Source organism: Gymnogyps californianus, chromosome 1 (assembly GCF_018139145.2).
Source record: "Gymnogyps californianus isolate 813 chromosome 1, ASM1813914v2, whole genome shotgun sequence".
In the NCBI taxonomy this organism is placed as follows: Eukaryota; Metazoa; Chordata; class Aves; order Accipitriformes; family Cathartidae; genus Gymnogyps; species Gymnogyps californianus.
The window spans coordinates 162,972,261-162,997,390 of NC_059471.1; the positions used below are offsets into that span (position 1 = coordinate 162,972,261).

At 44.8% G+C, this 25,130-nt stretch overlaps 1 protein-coding gene across 5 annotated transcripts; it reads left to right on the forward strand.

Annotated features, from left to right (window-relative positions):
* Positions 1-363: 363 nt before the first annotated feature.
* On the forward strand, positions 364-23,495 carry TEF (TEF transcription factor, PAR bZIP family member). Of its 5 annotated transcripts, XR_007767874.1 has the most exons (6): positions 5,316-5,548; positions 11,398-11,724; positions 13,219-13,439; positions 14,096-14,307; positions 16,229-16,449; positions 22,089-23,495. XR_007767874.1 is itself a non-coding variant. In XM_050913867.1 (5 exons), exons 1-5 carry the CDS (start codon positions 364-366, stop codon positions 16,248-16,250), a joined length of 885 nt encoding a protein of 294 aa, XP_050769824.1. In that variant the 3' UTR covers positions 16,251-23,495. The 5 variants fall into 5 exon arrangements, 4 of the variants coding, with proteins under 4 accessions (XP_050769824.1, XP_050769870.1, XP_050769712.1 ...); XM_050913867.1 differs by lacking the exon at positions 5,316-5,548 and adding an exon at positions 364-466 and having other exon boundaries at positions 16,229-23,495; XM_050913755.1 differs by having other exon boundaries at positions 16,229-23,495.
* Positions 23,496-25,130: the final 1,635 nt, after the last annotated feature.

Genomic DNA, 25,130 nt, shown 5'->3' on the forward strand with positions numbered 1-25,130 from the left:
GGGAAGAAAAAGGGTGCTGCCTTTGCAAAGTTAGATAACTGGCCCAGTTCTTTGCTGCCGGATTGGCTGGGAGAGGCCCTGTAAAACCACGCTGGCCAGCCGCCCGGCCCTGCAAGGCTGTAAGCTATTTCCACAATTGGCCACTTCAGAGTGGGAGAGGGGGAGGTGAAGACAGCCGGGCAAACTGCATCTCCGCCAGGCTGCATCCCTTCCTCCTTGTTTTTTCTCAGCCGGAGTAGTTTGGCAAGCCTGCTCCGGGTGCCTCCGAGCCCTTCTCGCAACGCCCAGACGAGTGGGGTGTAGCGTTGGCGGCCAGGCACCTGGCCCTCCTTTAGCGGTGCTAGCGCAGTCCCAGCACAGGACATGTCAAGCTGCAACAGCCCTGGGGGCCCCGCTGCCCTGGACTTTCCGGAAGTCCTGAAGTCCCTGCTGGAGTACTCCTTACCCTGGACCAACAAGATGACAGGTAGGATTGAGGGAATGCATGCTGGGGTTTCTGGTTTGATTTCTCCTTCCCCTCCTTAAGTTGCAAGGCAAGAAGGATGCAGAAGATCTTTGTTTGCTGCAAGCCCTTCAAGGGTGTGTTTCCCCCAAGTGTCCAAGTCAGACAGGGAGTTCTGGCACCGAGCGTCTTGTGCAGCTAGGAGGAAAAACGGCAGCAATGGATTGATTACAAAATCAGTCAAGAGTGCTGATCCTTTTAATCTCTGTGCTCAGCTACTTCTTGGAAACCCTCAAAGCTCTGTGCACAGAGAAGGCTTGGGCATAAATCTCTGTGCTCACATAGGAGCAACTTCCAGGATTGCCGTCCACGTTGCCCCATGGTTAGTAACTGCTGAGCCTCCAGACATTGCCTCTTCCCAGACACAGGCTGTCCAGGGAGCCCAGCCCGCGTGGGGCAGGCTGACTCCGTGCAAACTTTGTGTTTGATGCTGCAGTTGTTTATCAGTGGAAAGCTGGGGTAGGGAACACGGCAAATGTTGTGTTTTCTTTGCAAGAGCACTTCCGTATTCCTAGGCTTTCCCGCTCTCTGTGCAGCATCCTAGAAAACAAATGGAAAGGACCCAGGAGGTTATCTAATCTGCGCTTCTGCTGTGCTGAATGCTTCGGTCTTGCTGGACTGATCACTTTATTGCTGGGCATGCTCCAAGTGCCCATCGCACAACTTGGGGACTCTCTGGTTTTGGATAGGATGCCGCATGCCCTTGGCAAGCTGCTTTTTCGTTGTTGTGTTTTAATGTTCGCTGCGGAGTGCTGGGGAGGTGTGTGGGAATACCTTGGCTCAACAAGCTCATGTCTAGGCATGAGTGAGTTGAACTCACAGAAGCAAACATGCACTGAACTCGCTCTTCTGTAGGGAGTTGCTACCAGGACATGCAGACGGCTCTGCAGTCCTGAGGGGCAGCATGACCCATGAGCAGAAAAGGCAGACACACAATGTGGAGAGGGACCCTGCTCTCGCTCTGGGGTCAATGGGAGAAAAGGCTGCTGCTGCAGCAGTAAAGCATTCATGGCAGGAAAGGCAGCTGCCTATACCTCCTGGAATACAGCAAGCCCTGTGGCACCTGCACAGCCCCCTGTGGGAAAGGGGTTAATAGGGCAAGGGGAGCTGCCATACCCCCTAAGGGGCTCATTTTGTCACATTGCTCAGCTGCTGCCACCTGTGAGCTGGCTCTCTTCTTTGCTGAGACTTTGCCCACTAATGGGTGTGTTTACATATCACACAGCATGAAGCTGTGTGGGGGGACCAGGGCATGTTTTCCGAGCTGACTGATACCCAGGTAGAAAGTGGACCTGGCTGGGAGGAGGCAGTGACGGCCAAGGGAGGCTCACGTGGTGCAGAGCCTTGCTGTGGCTAAGCTTGAAGTTTGGCTCCCTCTCTGGGATCTCTGGTCTCCACAGCCAAGTGGATTGAATTAATCCAAGGGAGGAGCACTGGCAAGATTTAGCTGTTTGGCAAGAGTTGGAGTGGGGGGTAGAGGGGAGATCAATGATTTGCAGAAGGAATAATTTAGTCTAAACTCAATGTGGCTTATTTGGCAGCTGAGGGTGCTGTTTTGTGGCAGCTTTCTTCCTCAGCCCCAGGACCACCCTGCCTCTCAGCATCACCTCCCGTAACCCTTAGAATTGTCCTTATTATGTCGCCTCCCTCCCCAGGCCAGCATTCCCATCATGGCCCTCTTCCCACAGAGCTCAGTTCTCTCCTCCTGGGTCTCCATACCTACACACCACTCATCTGGATTTGCTGGGTCTCAGGCCTCTGTCTGAAATGTGTTCTGCTATTCAAACCTCCCAGTGGGGCTTGCTGTACGTGTCCCCCTCACCCTGTGCCTAGCGCTGGGCTGCTTCTCGCTTGCCTCCCTCCTGCATCAGAGCTGGGCTGTTCTGAATCATCTGGCCCTGACAAAGACTCCCAGCGGTAACAGCCAAGGCCCCTGCATTTCTCTCCTCACATCTCATTGTCCTCCTCTCTTCCTTCTCAGCTGCAGAGCAAAAGAGAAATTGTAAAAATCCAGGCAGATCCCAGCTTAACCAAGAAGGTACAGCTGATGGTGCAGCGCCCACTTTCCGCTGGCAGTGGCTTGAGGCCCTAATCCCCAGAGGCAGCAAGGAAAAGCTCTCAGAGCAGCCTCCCTCCTAGCTGGCAGGGCAAACCTAATGCCCAAGCAGGGTGATGTGAGAGGGAACCCACAGGAATGCTCCCCAGGAACTCCCTCCCTCCCGCCTTTGGGCCAAGCAGTTAACACTGTACAGGCTAAACCCTCTCCAAGCAAAGTCACAACCCAGTAGTGGTGCAGAACAAATCTTAGCACAGTGGAGTGTGGGTGGAAATGTGCTGGAGGAAGAACAGGGTTGATCTAAAGGGAAAATCCCTCGAGTAAAGGCTGCAGAGTGGTTTTAATAACCTCCATTCATATGGATGTTACCCAGCAAAGCAGTTGCCATTGAGAACTGCAGGGGGGATGCACGCAGAGCCTGTTCCTTGAAGGAGCGCTGTACAGTACTGAGACACAGCATCATCCCTGGGGGCCTCCAGCATCAACAACAATGGAACAAAGCGACCACGAGAGCCGTAACTGAACAGGAGGCCTGCAGCGCGCCCCGCTTAGGCTACGTCCCCTCGCCCTGTTCCTAGAAGCTGCTCCTGACCTCACTAGGTTGTGTTCTCTATCTGCCACCTACTGCTAGCTGTTTCCCAGGCAAAAGCATCGCTGTGAGGCCGCTGCCCCTTGCCAAGCTGTGTGTGCTGCCTCTGTCATGTGTGGTCCGATGTCTGTGTTTCATTGCCCCGTGTGAAGTGGCGTCTCCCTGTCACGCATGTGCTTTTTCCTTCTGCCAGCTGAGCTTGGCAAGGTGGAGGGAGTCCGTGGAGAGCAAGCGGCAGCCCTAGAGCATGCTGGGCAGCGGAGCATGACCTGTTCTGCCTGCTTCTTGCAGCTGGATTTACCGGCCTTGATAAACGATGCATTAACTGGTGCTGTTCCAGCCTGTACTAACAAGGTGGCCCTCTCCAAGCTCCCCGTTGGGCAGCACGTGCGCAGGAGTTGCATCAGTCGTCCTGCCCCTGTCCCCTGTGAAGGAGGCAGCAGATTCAGCCTCCCAGCCTACGCAAGAGAAGTAGCTGGCAGGTAGGGCAGCTCCCTGTCTGCCCAGGTTGGATGGAGATGCCCCCTGGTCCTCACTGCAGTAAGGCAATGGGGGAAAGCACCTACCCCATGCAACTTCCAATCCATTCCTTTTCCTGGGCCGCATGAGGAGGAACTCAGACCTCATTTTGTGTGACGAAGACTGTCAGGGTTTATTAGCAGGGGTCAGGTCAAGTTGTGCCTTGCCACCGAAATGAAATGTCTCAGGTTTGTGGAAGGGCAGCTGAACCAAGCGGATGCCTGAGTGTCTACCTGGGAAGAAGAGGTCCCTTTTCTGCTGGCACTTAGGGCGACACCTCTGCCCTGGCACCTGTGGCTCTGTTGGGTCCAGATGGGGCCATCCCACGGAGGTTGCACACCCTTTCTTTTCCCCGCTCACAGAGCTATGCGGTAGGTTTGCTGTGGCCGGCCCTTCTGCGGCAAGAGGCAGCAACTGCTGACAGGAGAAGCCTGTGGCTGTAGCGTCTGTCACTTCTGCAAGCTTATTCATTCTGCAGGAGAAGCTCCTCAGTATCCGCCTGTGCTCTTGGGGATGAACTTGGCAACATTTGCTCCCTTTGTGTGTTCAGAAGCTTAAATCCCAGCACGGCATCCCTGTTGCTGGAACGGGGGGACTGGCTGGAGAATCACAAGGATTGCTTGTGATCACGAGAACTTGGGAGAGACTCCCCCCTCTCCAGCAGCCCAGCCACGCTAGCAGCCGCAGTGAAGTCCTTCTCCCTGCTAACGTTATATAGGGCACGCCGCTGCGGCGGCGGCTGCTGCTGGCATGATGTAGGACAGAGGGAGATTAAATCCAGGTCATGTGGGAAAGGTGATCTCGGGATCCTAAACCAGGATATTTAAGGACCGGCTGGAGCGCTGGCACCGGCGGCGGTACGGCAGCGGCGCCCACCCGCCTTGCCCCTCGACGGCCGCCGCGGTTACCCGACCTCCGAGCCCGGGCCCACCACCCTCCCGCGCCGCACCGGCTGCCCTGGCGGTCGAGCCCAGCCAGGCCGGGGCTGGGCCCAGGGCTGAGGCAGCAGGGAGCAGCTTGCGGCTGAGAACGGGCTCGTCAGCGCCGCACAGCTCCGGCCGCCTACACAGCCCCCTCAGCCGGTCACGGTCGCCTCACGGAGCGGCGGGGGAGGGCCTCCCGCGCAGGCGCAGAAGCGGTGCGCCCCGCCCAGAAGGCGAGTGGCGGGCGGGCGCGCGCTCCCCGCGGCAGGCGCTGCTGCTGCTCCTCCGCCGCCCACGCGCGCACTTCCCCCCCCGCCTCCTCGCCCCCCCCCCGCCCTTCTTCAGGAGCAGCTGGCGGTGACGCAGCGCCCGGAGGCGGTGGGGGGGGCGGGGCACGGCATGCTAATGAGCCGCTGGAGCCCGCCCCTGCACGTGCCCCGGCGGGCGGGGGCGCGTGCCCGCGCCGGCCGCGGAGGGGCGGGGAGGGCGGGGCCTGCCCGCGTGGGGCCGCCCCCCGGGCGGCGCGGGCCAATCCGCGGGGCGGAGAGGGCGGGGCGCGACCACTTGGGTGGGCGAGGCCCCGGCGCTCATGAATACTGAAACACGCGCGAGGCGTCAGCCGGCTGCGCATGCGCCGTCGGCCTCTCGCGCACCGTCTGCTCCGTGCTCGTCGTTTGCCGACGGGTCCCGGGGAGCTGTCGCAGCCTCGCGCCGGGCGCTGCGGCCGCTGGCGACCGTTGACAGCCCGCCCGCCCGCCAGCTCGCGGGGAGTATGCCCGGCCGCGCCGCGCATCAGGAGGCGGCGGCGGCGGCGGCGGCGGCGGCGGGAGGACCAGAGCCCACTGCAGCCGGGGGGAGCGCGGGGGCCGCCGCGCAGCAGGAGCAGCGGGGCCTGGCGGGCGCCTTCCCGCTGGTGCTGAAGAAGCTGATGGAGAACCCGCCGCGGGAGGCGCGCCTGGGTGAGCGCAGGAGAGCGCGCGGGGTCGGCGGGAGCGCGCGGCACCCTCCAGCTTCCCCCTCCTCCCCCCCCCCCCCCCGGTCTTCCCGCCCCGTTCCTCGGAGGGCGGGACCCGCCGGGTCACGGTGGGACTGGCTGCGGTGTGCGCGGGGGGGAGCACCCGCAGGAGAGGCCGCACGCCCGGGCCTGGCGTCCTCCCCCCGGTCCGCCCCACGCCCCTTCCCTCCGCCCCCCCGGCCGGCCGTGCCAAGTGCCGGCAGCACGGGATCCCAGCCCGCCGGGCTCGGCAGGAAGGGCTCGGCCTCACGGGGCGGCCGCCGGGCCCGCCGGCTTGGAACCGGGCCGGCTCCCCGCCTCAGAGGCGTCGGGCAGCGGTGGCCGCCCCGCGGGCTGGGTCTCCCCGGCGAGCCGGTGCGACTGGAAAATTCAGCTGCCGCGATCGTCCTTTCGGGTGTATTTAGGTGCCTCCGCTGGGCAAAATAAAATGCTTCAGGTACGAGGGACAGGTAGAAGTCAGGACGTGACACGCTGGTTTTATTCCCTTAGCTGTCTGAAGCCTCCCCTACCTTCAGACACATAGCTGGGAGCAGCAGTGAAAAGGCTTCGAGTCTTCCGTGACCTTAATTGCTGAAAAGTTGTACGATGACACTTATAAACAGCAAATCTCTTCAGATTAGGTTTGGTGATAATCCATAAGGATATGACTGACTGCCTGCACATGCAATCCTGTATAGGCTGGAGCTGTCTCTCTCCCACTGATTATGCAGTCAGCAGCTGTGTAAATAACAGTGTTGGTGCTTATGGCCTTCGTTGCTGATGGCACACTTTATTTTTTATACTGCCAACACCTGGCAGTATTTTTGCCTTTCTGAGTATCAGTTTGATTTTGAGGAAGGCTCAGGTTTATCTGCACCGCTGTAATGCCCAGTGTACTGGTGTATAATAAAATAAGTCCTTACGTTTAGGAATTTTGAGGTTGAAAATCATTTTGGGAACATCAGACAATATCCAGGGTAGACCACAGGGCAAGCAAGGCTGACAAGATCATTTCCAGTGAGGATCGTAGTTAAGATCCATTTACTTTGTATTTCTAACATTGCACAATACTGTGTAAATGTATCCCTCTTGTGATTCTGGCAAGTATTTTTTCTCCTTTCTGTTAAAAATATGTCAGCCTCTGATAAAGGTTTTAGTTATGTTGCCATGGTGCAGGATGCTGCAGTACATAGAGTCTTGAATCTACAACATTACGAGATTTCTTAAGATATTTCTTCACCCAATCCTTTTAAAGGCCAGCAGGAGCAATTTAAGTTCATGTGTGGAAACTATGATGGTAGCCGACTGGGATATGGCGATATTGTCTTAGGGGTGGTTTTCTCGTCCAGAATCATGTGATCTGGCCTATGGAGATGTAAAATTTTAAAATTAATACGATTTTGAGGTAGTGCATTTTTCTAAAATTAGAAACATTTGATACTTTTACTAGATTACCATTCCAGCTTGGGAAGGTGTTCAGCTTGACTCTCTAAAGCTTGCTAGTGAGTCCATTGCATCTTGATTACCCCTCTCCATTCATGCTGTGATGAAGTTCAGGTTGTTCTCATTCTTAAAATTTCTCCATAGATTTCCTTAGTTCACTTCACACTTTGTGGAGCTTGTTGCTTTCTGTTTATTTTCATCTCTGATGCTTTTCTTGTTTGCATATTTGCAAGACAAAAGAAAGAATGCCTTCTGTGTTAGCAGGTAGTTACTCCTAATTTTACGAAAGACTTGTCAGTAGAATTGTGACTCAACTGACTTCAGAGGATCCTTGTTTATTTTCTGTTCCTTTACAGTATAGTGACACAGCCAAAATGTTAAATAATTACTAATTTATTAATACAGTGGTGTGTTTTCAGCAAGCTTTCTAAGAAAAGACCCTATGCCTTTTGTCTGGAGTGCCTGTTGACAAAAATACAATTTTCTGTCTTATTCTGCGAGAAATGGGATCAGCTAGCTGCAGTGTCCATTTATAGTCTCCACAAGCTACCTGTGGGTCTTCCAACTGCTGTAGGTAATTTGACTACCCAGTAAGCAAGCAGGCTTTGTAATCCTTCAGAGCAACAGAGGAGGACATCCAGTTCCAACTGAATGCCATCATCTTGAATGCCCTGCCATATACCAAGTATATCTGACTGGCCTTGCTGTAATTTGTTGTCGTGTACATTGTAGGGATTAAATAAATAAAAATAATAATCTTTTTATAAAAAGTCCTGTGGGGTAAGGGAAGAGAATTAATATTCTGGAGCAGGAGTGTAGGTCTTTCCTATTAATAACGAGCTGCTGCATAGTCTCCAAAGGATGCCTTAATCACCAGTTGTGTGCTGCTGTGGCAGGAGGAATGCCTCAACAAACATCACAGTAATGGGCATCAGGAATACAGAACCCTATAACCTGTCTTGTTCCATTGTCACAAGTGGGATTAAAGATTTATGGCGCAATCAGCCTTAGCCTATATAGTGTTTTCAGTATAATTTGACAATACTTTTTGATGAATGAGGGGAACTTTGTCAAAGAAGTGTTTGTTCTGTTTGTGGCTGGGATAGCACTTGACAGTTGTGGCCAAAATGTCTTTTGGTCTGGGTTTGGTTGGTTTGTTGGGGGTTTTTTTTGAGGAAAAAACAGAATGTGGAATAAAGCTCTTTCCAGGCTGCTGCTTTTCAGCAGTATTTCCAACAGTTCAAGAACTGGAATGCACTGCCTAAATTACTTAGCATAAACAAGTGACCTCTCTGTTAACGGCAGATGTACAGCCTAGTTAATAGGTCACAGTAGCAGAATGAGGGGGCTAAATCGGACATGAGCTATCAGCTGCAGAAGTACAGTCCAGATTTATGAGGGTGACCTTGAATCACTGCAAATGGAGCCTCTTAGGATACTGCAGCTCTGCTGTCAGGTAATACCTGTTTACACTATAAATATCATCAGAGAATTAATGTTTCAGGTCCCTGTGCTGGGGCAGGCGGAAACTTCCCCTTCAAGATGCAAGAAGTTAATTAGTGTTTCATTAGATATTGTGCACCCAGCAGGATGTTGTGCAGCAGAAATAAAGATTAAATGAATTGAAAGAAAGCCAGTGGGAAAATGTCAATGCAAAAATGATCATACAACAGTTTTCTCTTTTTACGTATCGTGTTTGAAATACATGGGCACCCAATACACATGTTAACTTCTGCTATTTTAATTTGTTTCAGATATTGGTGTTAGAAGGGGAGGGGGGGGAGAGAGACAGCATAACTAAACAAAGACAGCACTGGGGCCCCAGTGCTTGCCAGTTGTCAACTTGTAGCAAAAGGACAAAAAATTTCAGATGGTCTTCTCATGTAGGGGAAGGATCTGATCTGGTGTGAGCCAGGGACGATAGCAAGAGGAAGTTGGAGGGACCGCAGTCTTTTCAGGTTACTGAAGTACAGCAGGATCTAAAAGGCATTAAAAGATCTGAGAAGAGCCATGTACGCCAGTAGTATAGTCTTTTTGGCATCTACCTTCTGAAAAATATTTTTAAGCCTTATGTTTAGTCTACTAATCGCTTAAGGTTTCTTTTCTCCTCTGTTGGAGGTGTTGTATTAGATGTTGCAAAACAAAAGCGCTGCTGGCTTGCCTCAAAACTGGCATAACTTATAATGGAATACTATTGTTTTCAAGAGTAAAGAATGATTTTTTTTTTTTCTTTTTAGTTGATATTTGACTCAACATTCACAAGTTTTTTTATCATGTTGATTAAAAAATAAAGTGATTTACAAAGAATTAATTGTCACTTGCATTTGTTTTGGTGATGTCTTTGCTAGGATATCATCCATGACCCCCAATGTGAATCTGGGTTCAGTTGTGCTGGGCACTATGCAAACCTTGGGGAAATACACAATCCCTGATTCACAAGTTGGATGTAAAATGGCGGTTCTGATTTGGTGGGTTTTGCTTCAGTAGAAAGTGAAATCATCCTTGTATGTGGAGTAGATGCCATTTCTTTACTAGCTTCAAGTAGGAGCTGTTTAGAAACATTCGGGTTATTTGGATCATGACTGTTAACCTGCACACTTGCTTTGCCCAAGCAAAGGGTAGGAAAGTTGCAAAACTGCCTGCAAAAAGAGTTTTTTGCAGGAATAGGAGTTGGGAGGTGGCAGTTCAGAGGCAGCAGTGTGAAGTGGCAAGGGGGAAGGCCAAAAGCTGCAAGAAGATATTAACAAAGCTCAGGTCCAGGAGCTACGGGTCTGAATTTAACATGTGCTTTAGGTACTTGCTCTTAGTCTCAAGTCGGTGGCTGGTGAATATTTTCTCAGCTGTTTAGTTTAAAATTGGTATCTTCTTTTGTGTAAAATGTTCAGAGTATGGTAGATTAAAATGATAATTTACTTTGTATGGTAGCACTGTTCTTTAAGCCATAAAAAGCTCTTTCAGTCTCAGTTCCACACCAGCTAAGGCAACAGTGGAAGGAATGCCAGTTCTATCAGAATAGGTTTTATATAAATAGGCTTTTCTGATTTAGAGCAGAGTTTCACCCCGACTCCCACCCCCGATAATGAAAAATACTCTGTTAGCATATTGTAGGCAGTCTAGAAAACCCTAATGCCAATGATTTGTGCATTTTGTTGGGCTAACCTGTGTGAATACTGGAGATCCAAACTGGTCCACTGTATGCCCGTGGAGTCCTTGTTCCATTGAACTGAATATTTGTCAGCTTCCATGGCAAGACCCAGTTTGCAGTTGGTTAGGGTATGACTGGTGACCGTTCCTTTTGACGGCAGTGCTGGCTCAGTACCGGCAGTGCCGGCTCAATACTGGCAGTGCCAGCACTGCCTCTGCAATGCCTCCTTCAGTGCTGGTACAACTGCACGGCTACATGGAGAACTGGATCAGGAAAATGACTTGGGTTTTGGTTTGGTTGTGGGGTTTGTTTTTTTGGTTTGTTTTTTTTCCTTTTCTGCCAGCTTATTTTTATCTCTTAAATTATGTCATTATTCCATAACTTGAGTTTTCTGCTTGGATTCTGTCCCAGACAATTGTTAAGATTCAGTAGCTATGGGGAACATAGAAACAGAATATTTTCTGTAATATGTGCACTGTAGCACAGTAAGTGGAGAAAATTTCATCAGTCTTTTGTGGCTTGGGGGTGGGGTGTGGGAGTATGCCTTATTAGACTTCTCCCCAAAGAGTGAAAATTGTATGTAGGTACTCTGAGCTATCTATAGTGAACAGCATTTGGAGCTATTGCTTTGTGCGAACATGCTGAGTCATTTCAGAAATAAATGCTTTAAAATACGGAACAATAGACATCCAGGTCTCTGGTGTCCTGTGGACCTTTTGACTAATTATCAAATGTAATCTGAAAACCCATATTCCTTTCTTGTTTGTATCTAGATTATTCTTCTGCACCTTCTTTCTTTGTGCACAGAATAAACTACTCTGCTTCTTTGGAGTTTTCTTAATGGCTTCCCATGTAATCCTGCTTATGGACACTCACTTTTGCTGTCTTCCAAGATAAACCTGTGAAAAACAGGCTGTTTTGCAGTGACTAGTTAATAAGCTAGATGCACTATTATGTCACACTTTGGTAAGTTACCACAGCAAAGATGCTGGTCTTCAAGGCTGTTCAGATGTCTGGGGTCCAGCCATCACAGTGAGTCAGAGCATTCCATACTGAGTTACATATGAACGTATGAATGTTGCCTTTCAATATCTGATTTTTCAGATCATGTCATGAGGCAGAACTATAGCTTACTGAATTTCCTTTCATGGGGATTTTGTTAGACTCTTAAACCTTGAGTCTCTCCTGTGTTGCAGCTTGTACAGTGACCTACTTGTATCTTTCAGATAAAGAGAAGGAGAAGATAAAGCTTGAGGAAGATGAGGCAGCAGCTGCCAGCACTATGGCAGTCTCGGCTTCCCTTATGCCGCCCATTTGGGACAAAACTATTCCTTATGATGGCGAGTCTTTCCACCTGGAGTACATGGATCTGGATGAGTTCCTGCTGGAGAATGGAATTCCTTCCAGCCCTACTCACCTGGATTTGAACCAGAATCCACTCTTGCCTGTGGCTGAGCTGGAAGGAAAGGAGTCTGCCAGTGCTTCCACTGGTTCTCCTGCATCATCCTCTTCCACTGCAGTTTACCAGCAATCTGAAGCAGCCTCCAGCACAGGTAGATGGAATAATACGGGGCTCTGAGGGACTTTTGTTGTTCTCGTATTAAAAGGTGCCTCTTTAGATCAAAGAGGAGACATGCTAACCTGTCAGTGTTAGCTGTGTCAGGTTAAGTAACACAAACACGCTCAATGTAGAGCCTTAGTCCATGTGTCAATTCATGAAGATGCTGCCTCTCCTCTTCTTTCCCTCTCCCCCTCCTGGAAAAAATGAGTGAGTGTCTCTCAGTGTGCAGTCTGTTTCACTTTTGGAATTGGAAGAGCTGAAACGCCAACATAAAGTATTTGTTTTCTTGGTATTGCTAGTCTAGTGAGAAGCTGGACATGTTGAGAAAATAGTTTCTCAGGTTATTTTACAACAGATTTGATAGTTTGTGACAAGTCATTTGTGCTACCTTGGTGGCTTGGTCTGCTTGGGTGAACTTATGCTAACTTAATGTACCTCAAATAACAATGCTTAATAGAACAACAATGAAGCAATCTTTTTCATGCTAGCCTGTGAAATGTGAGAACAGACACTTGGAAAAGGTGTGTTAATGATGCAGTTTGTTCTGTGGTGCTTTGAAGTGGGAATGGAGGAACAAAGAAACAAAACTGTACTTAAATGGTGCTAGGAAACTTGTACTCTTCATTTGTAGTACGGAGATCTTCTCTATTAAAGAATTTAACAGCTCAGTTTGCCCTGGACTTGGAGTTTAAACATGATAGCCACTAAACTTTCACAGTACTATTTTATGAGCAGATTTTACAGAAAGCGTTTTGCTCAGGGCCTCTTCTGTGAATCTGCGAGAGAAAGGCAAAATGTAGAACTCCTTCAATAAGACATAGGGTGTGGCTTTTTTCTAGGTGGTATATGAAAAAATTATTCATTGATCACTATTTCAAATTGCACTGACATTTGCAATTCATGTGTATTAAGTTTGTAAACAATAGATAAATATGACAAAGTTCATATGAACACTATCAGTGTCAGACAATCTGTTGGGACACTTGTTTCCATGTGGCGAAGAAGTAGAATACTGTTGCATTTGTAACAAACCGACCTTTATGTAGTCCTTTGTTTGGAAATACAATCGTCTGACCTTTGAAGGTCCCAGGGACTGGGGTCTTTGGGCAGGCTTGTTTCCATAAGGCTTTCTGTGGTACAGAACTCAGGCTGATACAAGTTTCTCACTTCTTACTGCTGTGGAGGGCGCTTCGTGAGTGCATAAAGCATGTAGTTTTTGCCAAGGAAGTATTAACTCTTGTCCCACATCTATCTATTCGTGTCTGTTAGTCTGGCATATGTTCCTAGAGTTTGTATTACAAACTGGACTGTGTAGCTTCTCTCTGTACCAGCAGCTGTACAGCACCAAGCACACCTTAGGGAAATACCAAATAATACTATTAAATACTGCCCACAGTAGGGCAATAAAGAAAGATACCCAAGTTGGCTTCTTAGGTAATTCTCTTCATCCTGCTGAATGTATTGTAACTTCTCCTGTTGTTGCCAGAGTCCCCACCACAAAATGAGAGAAATACTCCCAGCCCCATTGATCCTGACTGCGTAGAAGTTGAGGTGAATTTTAACCCTGACCCTGCTGATTTAGTGCTGTCCAGTGTGCCTGGTGGTGAGCTCTTCAATCCTCGCAAGCACAAGTTTACTGAAGAGGACCTGAAACCACAACCAATGATTAAAAAAGCCAAGAAGGTTTTTGTCCCAGATGAGCAAAAGGTAACAGATTTATTGCTGCAAACTTCTCTAAGCCTTGATCAAAGTTCCTGACTTTGTCCAAACATTTTGATGTATAAAGCTAATGCGCTATACCTACGTGATTGGGCAGAAGCACTGCCAAGAATAGAATTGGCAAGTCAACTGCTGTTCTTGCTGTTTTGCTGGTTTGATATCATGAGATAATTACTGGGCAGGAGCGACTTATCGTGCTATACACAGAAATAAGAAGAACTATCAAGTCACATCCTCATCAACTGCACTTTTGAAGGCCATTGTATATATTTGCCCAGCATTATGTCTGATCTGGCTTTAAGCAGCCCAGACAACAGAACAGGTTGTTTTCTGTGGAAGTTCATTCCTGAACTGAAACTAAGTAAAGGGAGCATTTCAGTTGGACAGCTTCTTAGTAGCCAAGTCTCTTAATCTCCCTAGTTCTAGCAGTGCACTGGGTTTATCCTAAAACAAGGCTCATGTAAGGATGAAATCTTACAGTACTGTGTTGCCTGCATTTTGGTGTCGGAGCCCTGCAAACCAATGAAGGAGATTCATCAATATAGCAATCAGTGTGAATGTCATTATACAGTAAAGAGGTGTCTATTTGATATAGTTGTCGGGTTGGCATCTTTTTTTTTTTTTTTCCCCCTTTTTTGCTACAGGATGAAAAATACTGGACAAGGCGAAAGAAGAACAATGTGGCAGCAAAGCGTTCCCGTGATGCTCGGCGATTAAAGGAGAATCAGATCACAATTCGGGCAGCCTTTCTTGAGAAAGAGAATACAGCCCTGAGGACGGAGGTTGCAGAGCTGCGCAAGGAAGTGGGACGATGCAAGAACATTGTTTCTAAATACGAGACCAGATACGGACCCTTGTAAGCACACCCCTTTTTCTTGTTAAGGCTCCTTGTTTTAGCCTCTTAGACTTCTCTGCCTTCTGTAGAGACTCCCAGAAATAAATGGCTTTGCCATTTTGCACCTACACAAAAAAAAACCCCAAACCCTGTTTCTGTTGGCACAACTTGTTCAGGCCTTTTCCTGATCATTGTGTTGCCCAAAATCTTAGTGTCCATATTTACAACTTTGTTTTTAACACTGATAGAGCATTTTCTGATGTCATACAATAGAACAGATTCACCTGTCTGGAGGAATAGATGTGGATCCCTCCTGACTGGACAGGGCTTTTGCTATCTGTTCTAATCTCCATTTTAAGCGGAGAAAGAGCCTGAGAGACTCTCCTTGCTTTTTTTTTTTGTTTTTCCTTCCCTTTTTTAAAATTCCTTCTCTTTTCTCCCTCTCCACCCTGCCCACCCCTCCCAGTCAAACTGTAAAACATAATTTTAAGATATAAGTAGATGTTGCTGGGCAGCATCATGAAATTGTTTCCTCTCCCATTCAGAGGCACTAGAAAGTACCTGTTGTATAGAACTCTGTTCCTGTTGAAGAGGAATAAGGGAACCTTTAGGACAGGAAGACAGGAAAATATACAATCTCTTGTAAAAACTGAGGTATCTCGATGTTAACGCACAAGTGTTATGCAGATCAGAGTCAGTGCAGTGTTGATTAAAACACTGCTCAAAAGTATTGGTAGGTTCTAATCCTGGATAACTTCCAGAGACCAAGGAGAGAGAACAGTAGGGGATCTCTCACTTTGCAGATATGGACAAAATAATTTGCTGTGGGTTTTAGGCTGTATTTCTACCACCCCCCACCCCCCCTTTTTTCCCTTAGAGGGACTTCCCTCTCGAACTGCTGATAAAGCAGCATGTCACACTTAACTGAGAAGTAAGGGAGATTTAGAAAAAGAGGTCTGGCTCATTAGGCTGAACCTTGAGTCCCATCTGTTAAGGAATTGCCAGTACCTTATGCTTTGGAAGAAGGGGTTTTTTTTAAGAAGCAAACAAGCCACTGTTACTTTACTGCACCTTACCTGTTGTACAAGAGCTTGAGAAAGAGTTTTGGTCCTTTGCCTCGTGAACACTCTATGGAACAAGCTACACCCACTCTAAACACGAACAATTTACCTCACTATCTCCTGTGTAGCAGCATATCTGGTCTCTCCATGCCTGCTGGTTCTCTCTCCAGCATGTTTCCTGTTACAAAACTAGCACACAAGACTTGCCCTCTTGGAAGTAATCCATTCTCAGCACCAAGCGCTGCTTCAACAGTATGTGGTGTTAAAAGAAAAAATATGTTGTGTGTGATGTTGGGACCTTCTACATGACCTACAACTGCAAGAACCAGAAGCTTTAACAGAAGTATATGTCTAGAAGTCCTGTTAACAAGAGAAGCTATCTTAAGATAGTGGCTGTGTCAGAACTCTTAGGCTACACTTCCTGGGCTAATATTTATATTAACGAGTAAATGTGGGATAGAAGATGTTTAGGCTAGTTTCCAGTTCCCCTATTGAAATCTGAAAAGTATATTAAAAAAGCATTGGGGTTTCTTTTCTATACTAAAGACTTCTTGCCTAGCTTGTCTTTGAAACATAATGTGGAAATTGGTATGAGTTTAGACCAATTGTGTGTTAACTTCTTAAGGAAGTGGAGAAGCAAGCTAATCCAGAATGCTTAAAGTAAATGAATGCTTAAAGTAAATGTATGCTTTGAACTATCTCCCCCTCTGTTATGGTCTTAATTTGACTATGATGCAGTGTTGGTCTAATTTCTTTCAAACATACTAAAAATTGTCACCCTTTCAGCAGGGGTTTTTCTTTCACAGGGTGGTGTGTGGTGGTGATGGTGGGAAGTATGTTATAAATAAATTGTCACACTTAACACTTTGCTTTGTTTAAAGTGACTTATCTGATTCCGAGTGATGCAACTTTAAAGACTTTTAAAAACAAAGAAACTAAAAAGCACACATGAATCGCCAGTCTTCAGAGTGAGCAGTGAAATCTATGAGGTGTCCCAACACAAACAACTGACGATGACCCTGCCTGCCTGCTTGCCTGCAAGTACCCCATCTGAACTACCCAGGGCTGGGCATGATGAAAAGTGCAAAGTCTCCTTAATTCTGTATATGGCTTTCTTATCTGTCTTTCTCAGTGTAACTATGAACTACAATAAGCTTACTTATTCGGGTTTTGTCAAGACACTCAAAGTTCATGTCTCAAAGTCTGTTGACAGCCTGTGTGAATAGTGACTCTTTGTTTTGGCACTCGAGTGGAAGGAAATAGGGAGTTTTAAATGAAAGTGTCTGTATATGTTAAGAATTGCTATATTTTAAGACTCTTTTCCCTGCAGTAGAATAAATTTTATTTAATACTGCAGCTCACTTCTGGTACAGTGTAGCATCTTGTGAGTGCAGAATTAAAGACACCAGGAAAACAGCAGTCTGTGATGTGTGAGACTTCCAGTGCAGAAAAGTACAGCGGATGTATTGAAACCATCCAGAAGGCACCACAGTGTGCCATACAAAGAGTAGTAATAAACCTCTATCAAATAACCTATGTAACAGTAAAACACTTTGGTTGCTTTCCTGCTCCACAGCTACACTGCTGTAACTTGCCTTTTCCTTTGTTTCTTTTATGAGGCTCGCTTTCTTTTATGGTATCTTGCTGAAACAAGATCTATTCTTCTGTTAATGATTTAGCAATCTTGGAAAAGGTGCTAGTCTGAGCTGCTGATCCCCATGTCTTTTGGCAGTCTGAAACTACCAAATGAGTATTAGCTCCAGCAAAACAATGGCTATTAGCTGCCATATTACAATTTTCTGCCTCTTGACTACATGAGAACTGTGGTGGCAAAAGAGTGCTTTGTTCATCTGTTTTATAAAACTGAAACAGCCAATGATTTCTCACAGTTACAACGGGCAGCTTAAGTATCAAGACCCTTGTGCTGCTGTGGGAGAGCAGGTGAAAGCTTGGACAAATTGTGGGGATGTTTATTGTGTGTCGAAGATGGAGGAAGTATGTGGAAGTTCCTTTGTCAGTTTCATCAGCATAACAAGAATCTTCTCTTACATTAAGGAAGCTTAAGAGCTAAATTTGTGGGGGAAGAAAAGAGTACTTAATTTCTGGGAAAGTAGTACAGGGCCATGCTTGTGGCCAAAACGGAGCTTGTAAGACAGGAGTGTATTCATGCCTGGAGATTGATAAACAGCATACCCCTCAAGAAAAATAATTTTGAAAGCTTTCAGAAGCACAAGTGCTGAAATGATGAGGCACAACTAGTTACCAGCAAAGCTCAATGCTATCATGTTGAACAAGTATTTTGACTTTGCATTTACCCAAGAGATTCCACCCCTAATTTCAGAGCAGAAAGGCAAAGAGAAAAGGGTGCAAAGAAGCAGCTAATGTTGTAAACTTCATTTAAAAAAATAATAAAAGTCTCAAAACCCAGAATTCATAACCAGTTTTTTGAAGGCAAAACCTTTGTAAAGAGCATATACATTAAATGCAGTTATTGACCTATTATTTTTAATGGATTATGTTCTGAAGTCAAGAAAGTGCTTTTAACTTTTTTGCTGGTTACAAAAGTATACTTACGAGTGTATTATTGTAATTTGGGATTCTGAAGCTCTGAGATAATCTTGGAGTTTTCTCCTCAAATAGGTGAATAGTTTAGCTCCATGTTGCTGAAATGTCAGCATATATCTCTATCTGTATCAAGTATTGCTGATTTGGACTGATATTTTTTTGTACGTACTGCTTTTTGTTGTTTTATTTTGGTGATAAAGGCCAAACCATGGATTTTTAAGAAAAAACAAAAAAACAGCCAAAAAAAGCCCCACAACCCTGACAGCATGTAAATGTAGCAACTCTTTTTGCATTTATAATTTCTGAGTTTTCAGTTAGCTTTGAATGGTTGTTCTTGAAAGTCATGCTTCCTGTTTAAATCGCAAAGCTAAAGGATATTGTAACTGGGCAAGGAGTTGCTAGTCCTTCATTTGGGTCTTGCTGTCTTACTGCTTTAGGAATATCTTTTAAATACTTATATATTGTATACAGGATTTGGTTTTGCAGTATGTCATGCTACTTTAACAGCAAAATATTCAATCAGTGAGATTAGTATGTGCGATTCTATTAGCTTTTTCTGTTGTATTAAAAGCTTACACAATGGAAACTAACAGTGAATGTTCATTAGATCTTCCTTTCAGAGAAGACTGTTAGCAAACTCTTGTGCTTCCCTGTAGGACAGTGCAAATTTGCACATTCTGTGATTCATGTGTCTACGGGTTGCAAAACTGGAAAATCGCACTTTAGGGTGAGTGCAGCTTAACTTTTGTAGCTGGAGAATTTTTTTTGTTAAGAAGCAACATCTTTAAAGATAGATGAGAAGGTCATAACTATTTAAAGGAGTGTAGATATTGCCAGACAAAAAGTTATGTGCAATGCTGAATTCCTTTCTCAGTTTTTGCAGTCTCAGGAAGTTAAGCTTACTGCTTCAGAGCTCTCTGCTCCTCTCAGAACGATGAACTATACAGTCTTGTTTCTCTGACTAGGATGACAATCCTATCCATAAGTGACAACTTGGGTACGTTTTCATAGTGGTCATAAGAAGACCAATATTCTTTTAGCTCAGTTTGAACATTAAAAGATGCTGAATTGACACTGTTAAGAGTATGAAGTTCTCTAGCCTTGGAACATGCTCTGTAGAGGCCATAAGTGTGCCTGATGCCAATGTACCCCATTCCAGCCATAAAGGGACCATCTCAAGGGGAGAGAATAAAGGGAGTGCACCTTTCAGCATCATTGCAGGGATTGCCAATAAAGGGAGCAGTTTTTGACACAGCTGTACATTCATTAGGAAGAAGATTGACACCAAATGGCCATTTCACAGTACTAACTTTGAAAACATATAAACTATTGATGAGATTTGCAGGCAATGAGTGTTGTCTTATTCTACAGAAGAAACAGACTGTGAATAAATGATGTGCAACATTTAATACAGTATTGCTTTCATACATGGTCTTCTAATCTACACATAGTTATATCTCCTTGTAATAATGAGGTTTTGTATTTAAGAATTCCCTAGAAGCTTAATCTTTCACCCGTTGCCAAGATCTGCTCCCGCTGAAGCCAGTAACAAAGATCTCATTAACTCCCACAGGAAAAAGTCTTTACTCTCACATGGTTATCGTAAAGTTTTAGCAAGCACTGGAGTCATGGGTGTCTTTGCTTTATTCTGGAGCATTCTGTGCTGGGATCAGGTGGATGTATCTCAGATTGCAGGTGTAATGTTGGTAAACTGGTCCTATCACTTGTTCATTTACACAGTTAGTGATAGTTTTGATATTCAGATAATCTGAATTCTGCTTTTTTTTTTTTTTTTTGCCCTGCATGGACAGGATGAAAAAGTAGCGTACTATAAACTTGTGCTGGGAGAAGAAATTTATTTTTTTTAAGTGAAATGTGGCTTTTTGCAGTTCTTCTAGTAACATTTTATGTCTCTTCTGACAATTCTCCATTTCCCTGCTGTGCTGTTTGAAAGCCCAAGGTGTTCTAGCTGTAGAAATCACTTTCAGCGTTATCTGCAGGACTGCCACTAATTGTACCAAATTCATTTCAAGTTGGGAGGTGCAGTGGAAGGCCAGCAGCTTTGGGAATACTGTAATAAAACCACTTGTGTGGAAAAATATTTTTGTGTAGACAGCAGAAATAGTGGACTTGCACAGAAGAGAATATTGCTGCTTCAGCCTTGTAAGTCTCCTCAGCATAACAGGGCTTTGTTCCTTGTGATCAGATGCGTTCCTTTTTAGTGAAAGCGGAGGTATCACGGACCTCTGTAAAATCCAGATAGGCTTTTGTTCACCCTTACAGTTTTAGCTGCTAAGCACAAGATAAGAAATGCAAATTTGTCTTAATGCATAAATCTCATATTTTTGGCAACCTACATCTAAATCCATAAACAGCAAAATCATTTGTTAATGCTAGTGTTTTGCCTTTGCAGCACTACAAGACACTGGCTGGCTTTCTAGGTGTTCAGATAATTACTCTGATCTGTATATCTGCCACTGTAACATGGTGAAGATAGATAAACTCACAGTGGGAAAAAGGTAGAAAGAATAGGCTTAACTAAACTTCTGTGGAGATGCTAACATAATGCTAATTGAGAAATTACAATTATTTAATTCATAATAATGCAGATTTGTCATATAGAATGTAATTTGTTAGTTTGATAGTGTGCTATCCCCTAGTGAGTCACTTTCAGAATGCGAACTTCTTAAAGTTCAAGCAGCTACAGGAGAAAGGGAATCCTTTGAGGAAGATACATGTATAGATAAACATACAGATACTTGGCAAAGAGAGTACAGAATGAAAGCAGGTAGAGAAGAGTAATGCAAGAGTATGACCTGAGCCAGATTGTCCTAAAATTGTAAACAGTGAGGCTTCAGTTTTAGCAATTTGGATCCCCTCAGTTTAGCATCGTACAGAAGATACGTACTTGTTTAGGTTTTGGTAATCTCCTTTTCTTGATCTTATTTCCACAGTCCAGAAGAAAGTGAAAGGAATATACAGACAGGGAGGAGAGTTACTGCAGAAAGGCATGAAAATATAGCTGTTGCTTTAACTGAGTGCACTGTTGCACTGGGACTTGACCTGCTGATGTGAACTGATAGTGCTGTGTTGTGAGGAAATTGCTATCTGAGGCCCCTATATTTTAAGGCCTCAATTCTGCTGTCATTTCTGCATGGGATGAGCCCTGTATCTGTAGAGAACCATGCGGACTTCACAGGATCTGTTCTTGAATGTGAAGCTCTGCCCAGGCAGTCAGCTGCAGAATTGTGTCCTTAACACACGATCAGTTGTAGTTACAAGGCTGTTGATATGAAGTGTAATTTGGGTGCCTGTTACATAGCCAAAACCCTTGTTACTTCATTTTCCCAACTAAGGCATGAGCAGAAGCCCTTTGCTGTACAACATCTGTTAAAAAAAAAAAATAATAAAAAAAAATTACCGCGCATATGTCTAGTAAACTAAGGCATGTGATTTTGGTCTGTGGGTCTCAACAAACTTTGCTCGTGTACCTGCCTGAATGTTTTCTTAGATCTGCAGCTATGTCTCAGCAAGAAGGTATGGTGGGATTTGTTTTCCTGAGGGGGCACAATAGCAGCTCTTATCTGTCCTGCGGGTGACCGCTTGCTGCTGGCCAGGATCATGGATGAATGCAGCCTCTGCACTTTTATGTGAAGTTGTCTGAAATATGGTGATTAACATGATTATTGGAATACTGTATTTTGTATAACTTAGAACATGTAAATACACTTTTAAAACTAATCTGTTCTATGAAGTAATAAATAAGTGCTTCCATTGTAAGATCTGAATATTGTTAATGCTTCATGTAGCTTGATTTGGGATTATTTTTTTCCTAGAGAACTATGGAAATCAAAACAAAGATTGATGTTGTGGAAATCTAGTCTAGTTGTGATGCTTTCTATCAACAAAAAATGTTTTAAAAATAATAATGAGCTACTTAAGCAGAGAAACTGAGAATTTGAGGGAATTGATTCTTTTCCAGTCTTTCTTTAACAGTAGTCACTGATTACATTCATAATTGTACTCTTCCCATCCCATTAGCTGGACAGTTGATTTGTTGTTTGTGAGTAGCATTTGGAAAGTGGTGGTATTATTCGTAAAGCTTAGTGATTGAGGAAAACTAAAGGGTTGTTTGTTTGGTTTTTTTTTAACTATTCTCTCTTTTGGCTCAAACAGATCTGTCTCCACCCTTCAGCCAGACTGCAGCAAGTTGCAATGAAACAGTGAGTGACTGTTACTGAAGCTCATTTGTAACCTAGATAGTCTACATCTTTGTTAGTTCTATTATGTACACAGATGACACAGGTATCCTGTTACGGTGTGGAGAGAGAGAAAGTGATTAATGACTTGAGGTTTTGCTGAGTACATGTTCACTGGATGCTGCACAGCTGGAACTCTCATCAGCTTTCATGGTCTTTTCTATCTCGTGTTAAAAGGAAAAAACCAAAACAGTGGAGTGAGAATCACGAGCAGTCTGCTAGGAAATATGAACACTTGGGTTTTGAGGAGGAAGTGAGATTGATCCATCAGCCTTCATCTAAAGAGATTAGCCTGTGATGACACTTTCTCCAGCCATAACGTAACTTTGTCTTTAATGCTGTACTGGAGCAGTCTCCTCTCTGGTAACAGTTGCGTCTGCAGTGTTCCATAAATGACAAAGACACAACATCTTTTGTAGTGGGCAGAGATGGTGGCATCTCTTCCCCCCACCCCTTCTTTTTTTCCTCCCCCCTCAGTGTCTCTAGGCTGTAAAATAGCTATGAAACAGCTAAGCGTATGTGCAGTTATTCAGAAAACTCTGTTCCTGTAAAGCTTTTTCAGAGACATACAGTTTTTAACTAAATAGTTTGAGGGAACTCCTGTCTGCTATATTTGGCCTGAAATTCTGTTGCCTCTTGGATAAAAGTATTTTTTTGGCTTCAGATGTGACACTGATCTGTCCCATTCATTCAGTGGGATGGATGATAGTATCTGCATAGTATTTATATAAGATATAAATCTGATCTTAGTTTTACTGTGTGTTAAGTTGTTTAATCTCTTGGATGTCTGCTCCTTGAGGTTGTCTATATAATTCCTGTAAATGTAGCTGCTTTTTGAAGCAGTCCATCAAGTGCATTTGGGATCATCCTGACTGAAAGATTCTATAGAAATGAAAGAGATAATAAAGTTTGTAAAGCGGCTGGGTAAAAATGTATTGCCATAAATGGTTTTAATTTATATAAGAATCTTTTGTCCCAAACTGCTTGTTTTGTACATAAACCTACACACTCCTGGCAGCTGATGGGTGAAAATAAAGGTGCTTAAACAGCAATCTAATGAGGAAAGGGCATTTCACTGTTGCAGAGTTGGTATTATTTTATATTTCCATTTATTACACTTTTTTAAATGTATAAACCACAGATTTGAATTCTCAAAGTCTTCAGCTTGGATTTTGTGAGTAGTTTAAATCCTCTCACCTCTCTGCTCGTAACTGGTTTTTAAGAAAAAGAAAAGCTTTTGTTTAAAATGTAAAATTTTGACTGTATTAAATTCTGTTAGTACCCTTCCTTTTTAAGAAATAAAATGTATATTCCACTATGCTGAGATCCAGTAATTTTGTTCTCTAGATAGCATACTGTGTGCTGTACACCTCAACTGCCAGCATTACACCTGCGATTTGCATTGAAGTTGGTAGACGCTAAAGCAGCTGATCACCTTTTAGGATTAGGTTCTTGCTGTGCATTTCCCACGTGTTAACTGTTAGGTGTGCTGGTAACAGGTATACAATTTCCCACTTTTATTCTCTGGATTAATTGATTTCAAAAACTTTGCAAGGTTTTGCATTTGTCCTGTAGTGACTCTAGGTTGAGCTCTTGTCAGGTAGGGGGAGAAATCCTGAGAACTAGTAGTCAGCCATGGACACTCAGACCTTGCTTTGTCTGTTACTTTGGGGCTGATGACAACCACAAAATAATCAGAATTTAGTTTTCTTTCTCTCATGGGAAGAAGCAGAGTCTAGAGTAAATAAGTTTTGACCACAAGGACAGCTTTCTCCATTCCTTTCCATTTTTTGACCTAAACCTTGATTGTTTGATTTGGGATTTTTTTGTTGGTTTTTTTTTTCAAGGGCTGGTAGGTGAAGATCAACCTGGTAAGAAATGTATGTCTTCTATACATTCACTGCTTCTGACCGGAAGGGACAGCTTCCAGAAAAGGATGTGTTCACTTTCCTTGGCCTCTTACAATCCATGATATGTCTACCTGAGATGTATGCTCTCAAGGAAAATGAGATCACTGGTATTTTAGTTTATCTGGAATATTTTAGCATATCTGGAAACTGCAGTAAGGTAGAGTTCGCTAGTTCTTTGCTTTTGTAAAAGGTACCTTGTATCATTAGTGATGGGGGCTGGTAGGAAGGAAATCGAATTCTAAACAGGAGGAAGGGGAGAAGATGGGATTTCTGATCCTACTCTGCAGGTAGGGCTTTTATCTACACGGACACTCAATGACCGTTTCCTGACATTTGAGGAAGAGGTATCTAGTCCAGGTGTTAGAATGTCTATGAAGACTGGGTTAGCATCTCATGTGGTCATTCAGCAGTATAATTTTGAAACATATGTGTGAAGATGACTACCTGCAACATACCATAGCAGATTAGGAAATAAATTCAATATGGTTTTGCAGAAGGAAGAAATTGTGTCAATTAGTTGTTTTTCTCTGGCTACCTTCCAGAGCCATGGCATGATTAGTGACCCAGGAAATTTGTGTATAAAAGCTAAAACCCGACCTACTTGGAGGGAGGGTTCTGACCTGTACCATGTACTGAAGGCCAAGGGCTTGACATGGCCAAAACAAGGAATTGCAGTAGAAACTGAGTGGATACAAGGATGTGTTGGATGTATCCCTTCTGGTGTTATGTGGCCTTAACATAGAATCAGTGGAGGATATTTGGTATCTTCCCTGTTGCGATGGCAGCTGGCAGCAGCACAGATGTTTATTATATAGTGCCGCCTTTTCAGGGAGATTGTATGTTCTCTTGGGTGGGTGGGGAGCGAGTTTATAAATGTACTAACTCTGCACATTATATTACTAGTTCCCTTCAGGAAATCTATTTGCAGCCATTAGTGATCTGAAAGATGGCAATGGAAAAAATGGCAACCTCTTACTCAGCCTCCTTCCTGTTGTGTGCTGGGGGGATCTGCTGACCTCAGAACTTTAAATGCATTTGTACTCATTTTT